Here is a 10,234-nt window from a genome sequence, read left to right as displayed (position 1 = left end):
CTGTGGCTCCAGAGGACCGAGAGGCTGCTGAGAGCCCGGCCGGGGGCGGCGGTGTAGGACACGGGCTGAAAGCGTCAGGGAGGCCCCGCTAGTAAGCTCCGCCCCTGCCGGAAGGTCCGGCCCCACCTCCAGCACGCCGCGGAGGCTCCACTCGGGGCCCTTCACCTGCGGCCGCGCAGAGCACGTTGGAGCCCCGGACCGCCTGGTGTTCTGAGAGCCCACCCTTCGGAGGACAGACTGCTCGCTACCCAGTTCAGTTCTTCTGAGGTATCCGATACTTCCAGGTCCCGAGGGCGCGCGTCCAGACTCCAGCCCCAGTGCCATGCCGGGGTATGACCTTTGACCTCATGCTGATGGGACCTCAACTTGTCAAAGCCCACCTGGAACTCGATCTCCGGGCCTTGAAGCCAGCCTGAGGCACCAGACACTGGGTCCCGCGCCCTACCGAGCGCCGGCATGCGCGGGAAGCTGCTGCCGCTGGCCAGCCTTTACCTGGTTCAAGGCCTGCCCTATGGACTCCAGTCCGGCCTGCTGCCTGTGCTGCTGCGGGCCCGCGGCCTCTCCCTTACGCGTGTGGGACTGACCAAGGCGCTGTATGCACCGTGGCTGTTCAAGCTGGTGTGGGCCCCGCTGGTGGATGCGCGCGGCTCGGCGAGGGCCTGGCTGATGTGCAGCACAGCCGCTCTGGGCCTGGTGTGTGGGCTGCTGGCGGGACTGCCACCTGCTGAAGCTGGCCAGGCTGGACTGCCTGGCACCGTGGTGGGCCTGCTGCTGTTGCTGAACTTGGGTGCAGCTGTGCAGGATGTGGCCCTGGACACGCTGGCTGTGCAGCTGCTGGAGCCAGCAGAGCTGGGGCCTGGCAACACCGTGCAGGTGGTCGCTTATAAGCTGGGGTCGGCACTGGCTGGGGGCGGGCTGCTGGCCCTCTTGCCCATCCTCTCTTGGCCACTGCTCTTTCTGCTCCTGGCTGCCACTTACTGGCTGGCTGCAGCCTTGGCTTGGGCTGCACCAGCCCTGCGAAGGCTGCCACAGCCTCAGCCCTCAGGGCACTCCCCCTACACCCTGCATCATCTGCAGGATTTGCTGACTGTGCCTGGAACCCTGTGGACGGCAGGCTTTGTGCTCACCTACAAGCTGGGTGAGTGAGGCCTTGAGTCAGGCAACTGCAAGGGTGGGGCTTGCAACCCAGCACAGGCTGCCCTCTTTCTTGGGTATGATCTGCAGGCTGGAGTCCAGCTTGGTCCTGACATCGGGGACTTTGCATCTGGGCTCTGTCTTTTGTTCTTCTCAGCTGTAGTTCCATTGTCTCAGCTCTGGCCGCAGCCCTGGGGTCTCTCTGGGATTGCTTCATGCTGGCCTGGGCTTGACCAACACCTAGTCTCATTTCCCTCTCAGCACTTGTGGCCCAGGCAGATGGAGGGCATGGGCCTAGCTGAGCAGAGCAGGACTGAGGCCCCAGGTGAAAGAGAGGCGGGGGCAGATATAAGACCCTCCCTGCTCATGGTCTCCCTCCAGGTGAGCAGGGTGCCAACAGCCTGTTTCCTCTCCTCCTGCTGGACCATGGTACTTCTGCTCTGGACCTGGGGCTGTGGAATGGCGTGGGTGCCATGGCCTGCTCCATTGCTGGCTCCTTCCTTGGAGGGGCCCTGTTGACCAGGCAATGGTGAGCCCTCCCCAGCCTGCCCCACCACCTAATTCCCCCTGACCTGCCCTGAATGCTTTGAACTGCCCAATCTCCCCACCCCCACCCCAGGCAGCTGCTGCCTCTGTTAAAGTCAGTGTTGCAGTTCCGCTTTGGAGGGTTGGCCTGCCAGACTGCCCTGCTCTTCTACCTGAACACCCCAGGTGCCAGCTTGGGCCCTGGCACAATCTTGAGAGGTGAGGGGCTGGCCTTGGGGAGGAAATGGGGAGGGACCAGCAGCCCTGGGTTCTGCTGACCCCTGCCCTCCCAGGGGCAGCCTTGCTGAGCCTGTGTCTGCAGCACTTCCTGGGGGGCCTGGTCACCACAGTCACCTTCACTGGAATGATGCGCTGCAGCCAGTTGGCACCCAGTGCCCTGCAGGTGAGGAGGCATGACAGGGACACAAAGGGACTGCAGGCCTGGAGTGTCATGCAGGCCCTGACCCTGACCCCCTCAACTGTGCAGGCCACACACTATAGCCTCCTGGCCACTCTGGAGCTGCTGGGGAAGCTGCTGCTGGGTGTCCTGGCTGGAGCCCTGGCCGACAGTCTGGGGCCACGTCTCTGCTTCTCCTTCCTGCTCACCCTCTCAGCCTTGCCCCTTTTGTACCTGGACCTGGCACCTAGCACCCTACTGTGAGCTGGGCAGCTGGACTGGTCAATAAAGCTGAGTGTGCCTCTGGTCCAGATGTCTCTGTATCTGGAATATGTGATATGCTTGTTCCCAAGCTTTGGGAGCTGCCTCACCGGAAAAGAAGGTCCTAAAAAAACAACTTGAACACTTTTTATTCTGCATTTTGGAACTTCCTTGTTTCCACACCCCTGCCGACAGGTTTTGCCCAGGGCCATTAGTTCCTGCCCTGGTCATTGATGACCCCATCTTTGTCTCTAACACCCTCTGCCCACCCATCTTGTGTCTCCTATGAGGCCAGTGTCTGCCCATGCAGGGCAGTCAGTGGCCCCTCAGCAAGAGCTCCTCTGTGGCCAGGTGCATCAGGGCATGGAAGCTCAGGTGCAGGTACTTTCTCCAGAAGCGCCGGTCCTGCCCAAATACCTGGGCTGGGTAGCAGGGGCTTCCTATGGTGGAGCGAAGACATAGGCCATGAGGACTCGCCAGGGTTTCAGCCTTTACACCTGCCTGCATCAGGTGGCGCCTCCTAGGCCTCACCAATGCCGTGGAAGATGCGGGCCACGGCCCTGCCTGAGAACTTCTCCTCTGGCCGCAGGGACAGGAGTTGGCGGATGTCGCGGCGGATCTGGTCTTCCCAATCCTGGAGCTGTGGACAAACAGGCTCATGGGGCTTTCCCTGAGCGTCTGTGGTATCATATCATCACAGCAAATCCCTGGCAGCCCAGGAAACCCGGAGTCAGGTGTATGTACATGTTGCTGTCCCACCTTACCACAGGTCCATGGCCTCTCAGGAATGGCTCCCAGAAGGGGCTGGTACTCACCCTGGCCTGCCCTGGCTCTGGGGCCTGTTCATCTTCCAGGCCCCTTGGCTCCTGGGCTTCCTCTTCCTCAAAGTAGTCGCTGATCAGGGCCTTAAGCCTGGTGCTGCGCTCCTCGTTGGGCTGCTCCAGGCAGGGCCCACAGCTAGGAAAGGCCACACTGGGGTGTGGGGAAACAAAGCCATCAGAGCTGCCCACTGGGGGAGGCTGGGAGATCCTAGGCCCTACCCGCCTTCTCTCCACCTGTGAAAGGTCTGGAAGGTTCTGCATAGGTGGGCTAGGGCCTGGCGCTCCCGAGTCTGTATGCGGCCATACAAAAAGTCGCAGATCTGGTCCCTCTCCTTAGCGGTTAGGTCCCCGGGGCTGCGAAGGTGGAAGGCCAGCTCGCCAAACTCCACAAGTACCCCTGGCACCCGAGACACACCTGCCAAAAAGTATGTCAGACCTAGGTAGGCAGGTCCAAAGGTCCAGGGTGGGTTGGGGATGGGCACACCTGTTCTGGGCTCTTGGTTCCACTGCAGCCAGCAGAGAGCCTTCCTCACAGAGGCCAGCTCCCAGCCCATGGAGTCCCCCAGCTTGACCATGTCAAACTCCACGGAGCTGCTGCCCTGCTGTATATCCTCAGGTGGTTTCCGGGTCAAGTACACAGCCAAAGGGGGACACCTATGCCCAGAGGAGAAGAGGACATATGACCAGCAGCCCTAGTCCTCTGTCCTTGTCTCCAACCCAGGGTGGGGTGTGCTTACCTCTGGGCCAGGGTCTGAAGCTGGGCAAGGCCCCCAGGGCAGTGCAGATGGCAACGGGCACAGGTGGTTGCTAGTAGCTCCAGCCAGTGCCGAGGGTGCAGCTCCAAGTAGCATAGCAGAGTCTCGATAGCTGAGGGCAGAGCAGGTTCAGGAGATGCAGGAATGGCCTCTCTACGTGTCCACACCCTTCCCCAGGTCCCTCACCCTCCTCTGGCATGTCCAAGGCCTGCACTGTTGGTTGCACTGGAAGTGCAAGTTCGTGGCCCAGGCAGGCCCTTCTGGGTACTGAGGCTGCTTGGTGGCTGTTGTGCTGCTTGGCTTCTTGTGGGGAGGACTTGGCCACAGGTCTCTCCCTGCCCACAGCCCCCTCCTCCTCTAGGGCTGGCAGGGAACAGGTACAGGGTGGAAACACACGCTGCACCAGCTTCTTCACAGTGAGGAAGTCAGTGCCACAGGCATGGATGTGTCTGCGCAGCTCCCGCAGGTCCTCGCCCTGCAGTGGGACAGTAGTGAGGGTGGGCGAAGCACTGGGGGCTTGAGCATGAGTGGGGGAAGAAAGTGGGATGGTGTGCTAACCTGGGGCTGCAGGAAGAGGTGGCAGTGGGCAGGCTGCCCATCACGCCCAGCCCGGCCCACAGCCTGCACGTAGCTCTCGAAGCTCGGAGGCAGTCCCAGGTGCAGCACGGCCCGCACATCTGATCGGTTCAGTCCCATCCCGAAGGCCACCGTGGCCACCACCACCCGTAACTGGCCTTGCATGAAGGCCAGCTGCACCCGCTGTCTCTCCCGGCTGCACATGCCTGCATGGTAGGCTTCGGCTATGGTTTTGGGGGCATGACCTTTAGGGATGACAGGGTAGTCACTGAGATGGGGGCATGCATGCCTGAGGTGGATCTGTAGGGGCACCAGCCCTGCCTGTGCCTCACCTCCAGGCTCTTGGCCCTGGGTTGCACACAGGCAGGTTCGGAGAAGTGCAGCAACCCTCTCGGTGTCTACACGCCGGTTGCAATAAACAATGACAGAATCTAGGGTACGAAAACGGTCACCTTGCAGCAGCGTCACCAGAGCCTAATAAGGAACAGTGGTCAGTGTGGGCACCTGGGAGCTAGGCCTCTGCTAGGATCTCTGGAGCAGGCACACTTACTTGGTCTGTGTCCCTGTCCATGGAAACAGAGAGGTGTAGGTTGGCGGGAATGGGAGCTGGCCCACGCATGCCAACTTCCTCTGCTACACCAAGGTGCTGGGCTATAACACGGACAGTGCTACGAGTGGCTGTAGCTGTGAGACCCAGGAAGCAGCGTACGCCCATGCGTTCCCTAAGCATCTGCACCAGAAGGGAAGGGTGGTGTGATGGCCCAGTCTACTTGGACCCTGACCTACTTACCCATGCTGGTTCACACATGACTCACTTTGCAGACACGCAGGTAGCAGGGCCGGAAATTGTGGGACCACTGAGAGAGGCAGTGGACCTCATCTATGCAGGCAAAGGCAACTGGAGGCAGCTGGGCAGCCTGGGGGAGGTTGGCAGGGCTCCACACCCCTGTCCCCACCAGCGCTTCAGGCGACAGCATCAGCACATGTACCTGGGCAGTCTGCACCTGAAGGCAGTAGGGTCAGAGTCATGGCTCAGAGGCCTACCCACTGGCTCCCCAGGCCCATGAGGCTCCCTACCTTCTGTACGACAGAGTCCCGCTGCTTCCTGGTCATGCCTGAGTGGATGCAGGCCACCTTGAGACATGAGGGCAAGCCAGACACCTGCAGATGCAGGAGGAACAGCAGTCCCAGGCTGGCCCTGGCCCTTCCCCAAATCCTCCTAGTTGCTAACCTGAGAGCTGCTGCTATCTCACTCTGGCCCTTCAGGGAAAGAAGCACCAGGCCCTGGGTCATAGGGCTAAGGATTCAGAGCCACCTGTGGGCCTTGGCCTGGAAGCCCTGGAGCAGATGGGCCCTAGTGGGGATAGTTCCTTTCCCAACAAAGCTCCCTTGGGGGGATGAGCTGTTGAGCTGTGCTGCCCTTGGGCTGCTGCCAGGGCTGGGGCCGAGGCTAGCTGAGCACCTTGCAGCTCCTGGGAGTAGGGCTGGGTTCAAGGACAAAAAGTTATCCAAGGGAGTCACAAGCACTGGTTCTTGATCATCTATACATGCCAAGGTATGTCTGCACACCTGGTCCTCCATGAGTGACAGGAGGGGAGAGATGACCAGTGTGATGCAAGGGCTGCGCCGGGCATACAGCAGCGCTGGGAGCTGGTAGCACAGGGACTTGCCGGCGCCTGTGGGCAGCACCAGCAGTGTGGAGATGCCTGAGGAGGACAGGAATCAGCAGTAAGTAAGGCTCTGCAGTCTGGCCTCAGACCCACCTTGGCCAGTCCCTAGCAGTCACACTCACCAGACAGAATTCGCATGACTGCACGCTCCTGCCCAGGGCGGAAGGCTTGATACCCCAGCTGCTCCAAGGCCTGGAACACCTCCGCTGGTGCCTCTGCAGACACAGGTGTTGATCCCCATGACCTGAGTCATTCCAACCCCTCAGTACAGGCTTTGGGACAGGAGGTGTCTGCTCACCTGCCACCTGCCCCAAGGGCCCTGGTGGGTAGAGTGGCAGCACTGTGGGAGCCAAGTGGGGCACCTCAGGCACACGTTGTGATGCAGGCACCAGCAGCTCAGGCTCAGCAGGCTCTGTGTCTTCCTCACTTGCTGGAGGAAGACAGGAGAGAGTGGTGTGGGAGCTCCAGACTGGGCTGAGATCATTCTAGCAAGATAGCCATGGGCCACAATCTTCTCCCTGGGGAGTTGGCAGTAGGCAGTGCCTGTCCTTTAGGCTACTTCTTCTAAAGTGGGAAAGGGCTGAGAGCCATCCCCATCCTCACCTCCCCTCTTGTGGGGGACCTGAGTAGGACCTGGGCCAGGGCAGGGTAAGGAGTTGGTAGGGCCTTTTGCTTGGGCCACAAGTATGCCCCACACTAAGAACATGGTGCCTTCTCCACATAATGTTGGCCTGACTCATTCCCCAGGACAGATGTCTCACCTGGCTGGGGACACTGGGATGCCCAGTGACCAAACTGCTCACATGGGAAACAAGACTCCTTGACTGAGGCTCTGGGCCCTCCACCCCCAAAACATTCCCTTTTCTTCTGCCACTTCTGCTTCCATGCCTGAGGAGCCCACAAAGGAAGGTTACTGAGTAGAAGGCAGAGAAGGAGTAAGGGGACCACCCGTCCCATCCTGTCACTGTCTCACCTGCTTGCGGAGGAGCCTGCCACCAAGAGCTCGGCCCCGCATGTAGCGTTTCTGCTTCATGTTGAGCCGTACGTAATTACCCTTGTGGTGACTGGTCAGCCTAGGGGAGACGTCCTCAGCTTTCCCTGCCTTGGCTTGACTCGAGGGGCCAAAGCCATGGTACCTGGAGACTGAAGGGAGGCTGCAGGGCTGAGGTGGCTCTGCCTGCACAGGTTCCTCTGGAGGGTCTTCCTCAAGTGTTACAGACCCAGTTGGGGATCTGGCCTTGCTACTGTGCCACTGGGCCTGTGCAGAGCTCCCCTGGGACCCCTGTCTCCATCTCTGCTTCTTGCCTTGACTGTTGCTGGGCTGGAGGCTCCCTGTACCAACAGTAGTTGACTGCAGGATTGGAACTTCTGGGCCCTGTGAAAGTATCTCAGAGCCAGTGCCAAGGCCAAGGCCAGCCGACTCACCTGAGGTCAGAGGTTGTGTTTCCTCTAAGCCCAGGCCAGGTCTGCAGGCTTCAGGAGCCCCCAGAAAATCTGAGACCCCTTCATGACATCGCTGTAACCAGTCAGGGTCTAGTGAGCCCAGTCGCAGGCTCAGGGATGTCTGCAACTTCTGGAGCCGGCCTGGCCTTGGCTGGGGCCCAGGGGACAAGGGGGACACATCACTGACTTCTGGAGAGGTGGGGTCAGCTTCTGTGCCTGAGGGTTTTGAGGTGGGCATCTTGGATGAGGGTCTACGTGGAAGCCAGGGTATGCGGCCCGTGGTTGTCCTAGCCTGGGAGAGGAAGAACAGAACGTCAAGCAAGCCCCTGGGCTCAGGCCCCTGGGCTGCTTTAGACCCTGAAATCTGCCTCAGTTCCCCACCTTCAACAGTAGGGATGGGTAAGAAGCGCAGGACTAGGATAGAAAGAAAACTGAGCAGAGCTAGGCCCAAAGACCTCTCAGAAGCCTCTCCTCCTAGTTAGCACAGGAAACTGTGTCTGTCTATGTATGTTTGGAAGAGGTGTTAGGAAGGGAGCCAGGTGAATCTGCCCCTAGGCCAAGGGCAGCTCTGGGCCTACCTTGGATGCACTTGCCCATCCCTCACCTGCTGGGTGCCTTTCAGATTGGCCTTGAGCCTCTTTCCGCAGTCCTGCACAGACTCTCGAGAGCTATGCCCTGGAGCAGGTTGTGGACTCTGGGTCACAGCCCGATTCAGGTGGGGCCCCCAGCAGCTGGGCTCTGGTTCCTGCAGAAAACAGTATGGGCCCTAGCCACGCCCCCCAAACCCCAGCAAGACATAACCCTTCTTGTCTTAGCCCAGCCCTCCTTCCAAGTTCTGTGCAGCACTGAGTCTAGGTCGCTACTCCTCGTGGCTCTGTCACTCCGCCATACAGAAAACCAGGAGGACGGTATGACAGGGCCCGGGTACCTCCTCAGTCGTCGCGGGAAGCGATTGGTCTGGGCTGCGAGACCCGCTGCCGGCCTGGCGGAGGGCACGTTTCAAGATGCGGTATTCCCGGTAGAGCGCTGAGTGCGTAGACAGGCGTCCTGGTCAGGGCGGGACCTGAGCCCGCACCGCCCCCTCTGCGTCCCCGCCGCCCCCCGGTCGCGCGCTCACCGCGGATCTCCTCGGTCGTCGCTTCCACGTCGTTCTGTGAAAGGCAACATGTCAGCTAGAAGTCGCGCCCTCTTTCTCCCGGCCCCTAGGCAGCGCGCACCTGGCCTGGCCGCCGCCCGTGCAGCCGATAAAACGCTTGCTCCCAGTCCTGTAGCCGCGTTCTCATATCCTGCAGCCGCTCCATGGCTCGCGCCCACAAGATCCCGGCTTCCGGCGAATATCCCGCGGCGAGGGCGACGTCAGGCTGCCAGCCAATGCGTGCGCACGGCGGGGCCGGGGGCGGGACCTCCGTGCCAGTCAGCTAATCCGCCGGGCCTTGGAGGGACAGCCAATGGGAGGCATTGCGTCATCGTGGCGCGCCGAGGCGCTGGGCGGGGCGCGGCGGACAGCAGAGGCGGGGCCGGCGGCAGTGGCGGCGGCTGCTGGACGGGTGAGCTCGGGCCGCCGGGTGGGGGTCGGAAGGGGCGGTGCGTTCTCCCGGCCTTGCCTGGCTGCAAAGGGGCGGAGTGTTGGGCGCTCGGGACTGCTAGATCGGGAGAGGCGGGGGCTGCGCTTGGGAGCTCTGGCCCGGGGGCGGGAGCCTGGGCGTTGCCTCTGCAGAGGGCGAGGTAGGACCCAGGAGCCCCTCGCGTCTGGCGAAGCGGCCTTGGGGCCCCGGCGTGCTGCGCACCCGGCTTGGGGAAGCAGGTACCCCCGGGAGGCGGAGGGGGAGAGGATTGAGCGCCTCCCACGGCTTGAGGTCTAGAGGAGGCGGGCGGGGGCGTCTTCCCTAAGGCAGCGGAGGACCGAGACGTTTCCCCTGTGGCCGGCGGGAGGGGCAGGGACATCGCACAGAGGCGCCTCCCTTGGCTGAAGAGAGGCTGGCTGCTTTCGTCTTTTCTCGTGACAGGTGTTCGGTTGATCTGACTTGTCAGAGCAAGGTATGAAGCGTCCTTGCGAGGTTCGTTCACCGGCAGAACGAGGCTGAGGGTTGGCGTCTTGGATTTTTCAGGAATCGGGACCATAAAGATTTCTTTGTACGTGGAGAAGTCAGCAGGAGCAGGAGCCTGGGGCCAGACTGTCTCCCCAACCCCCTTCCCCGGGCTCTTCATTTAGATTGTGACCTTGGGCAAGGCCTAGGCCTTGGTTTTCTAATTCGTGACAGGAGGATGGCAGCGATGCAGTTTTGAGAATGAGGTGTCTGGCCTGCAGTTAGTCTGCTAGTTTTCTGCTGCTAAAGTCAGCAGCAGGGTTGACACTCTGTGTCACAAGCACCCTGTGGCCTCAGGATAATTTTGTGTGCATCGCTTCAGTTTGGGTACCACTTTGGCAACTGTCTTTGCCTCATCTGAGCAATTTTCTGAATCCCATGGGTTTAAGATTTGGTTTTTCCACAGATTCCCCAGGAAAGAGGGAGAGGTTTAGATCAGGGGTGACGACCACCAAGGGTGAGTCTTGTTTTCTCCATTCTCGATGACACCCTGGACAACAGCAGTTGCTTGCTTTTTTTTTTTTTTTTTGAGTTGAAGTCTCACTCTGTCGCCCAGGCTGGAGTG

The 10,234-nt window shown here is 60.7% G+C and overlaps 3 protein-coding genes across 5 annotated transcripts in view; 2 read left to right on the top strand and 1 right to left on the bottom strand.

Moving 5' to 3' along the window:
- Window positions 1-307: 307 nt before the first annotated feature.
- MFSD3 (major facilitator superfamily domain containing 3) lies at window positions 308-2,367 on the top strand. Of its 3 annotated transcripts, XM_008069973.2 has the most exons (5): window positions 457-1,138; window positions 1,516-1,663; window positions 1,754-1,878; window positions 1,953-2,062; window positions 2,147-2,367. In XM_008069973.2, the coding sequence occupies exons 1-5, from the start codon at window positions 457-459 to the stop codon at window positions 2,318-2,320; spliced, it is 1,239 nt and encodes a 412-aa protein (XP_008068164.1). In that variant the 3' UTR covers window positions 2,321-2,367. The 3 variants fall into 3 exon arrangements, with proteins under 3 accessions (XP_008068163.1, XP_008068162.1, XP_008068164.1); XM_008069972.1 differs by having other exon boundaries at window positions 308-1,138; window positions 1,959-2,367; XM_008069971.1 differs by having other exon boundaries at window positions 308-1,138; window positions 1,953-2,367.
- An 83-nt stretch (window positions 2,368-2,450) lies between these two features.
- On the bottom strand, window positions 2,451-8,883 carry RECQL4 (RecQ like helicase 4). Its single transcript, XM_008069970.1, has 21 exons — window positions 8,800-8,883; window positions 8,700-8,733; window positions 8,511-8,608; window positions 8,187-8,327; window positions 7,113-7,874; window positions 6,901-7,027; window positions 6,438-6,569; window positions 6,262-6,354; window positions 6,039-6,175; window positions 5,547-5,630; window positions 5,285-5,473; window positions 5,020-5,199; window positions 4,802-4,943; window positions 4,452-4,714; window positions 4,080-4,368; window positions 3,876-4,005; window positions 3,623-3,792; window positions 3,373-3,553; window positions 3,133-3,289; window positions 2,849-2,957; window positions 2,451-2,757 (listed from the first exon to the last, which is right to left on the bottom strand). Exons 1-21 carry the CDS (start codon window positions 8,881-8,883, stop codon window positions 2,633-2,635), a joined length of 3,627 nt encoding a protein of 1,208 aa, XP_008068161.1. The 3' UTR covers window positions 2,451-2,632.
- A 204-nt stretch (window positions 8,884-9,087) lies between these two features.
- The window catches only part of LRRC14 (leucine rich repeat containing 14), a 4,605-nt gene continuing 3,458 nt past the window's right edge, over window positions 9,088-10,234 (top strand). The window contains exon 1 of the mRNA XM_008069969.2: window positions 9,088-9,129. The gene's annotated coding sequence lies outside the window, so the exon portion shown is untranslated. The remainder of the gene's footprint in view (window positions 9,130-10,234) is intronic.

This window comes from Carlito syrichta, unplaced genomic scaffold (genome assembly GCF_000164805.1).
Source record: "Carlito syrichta isolate Samal-C Ts95f unplaced genomic scaffold, Tarsius_syrichta-2.0.1 Scaffold312719, whole genome shotgun sequence".
NCBI classification, from domain to species: Eukaryota; Metazoa; Chordata; class Mammalia; order Primates; family Tarsiidae; genus Carlito; species Carlito syrichta.
Note: the sequence above shows the minus strand (reverse complement) of the source record. Positions and strands in the feature narration are given on the sequence as shown.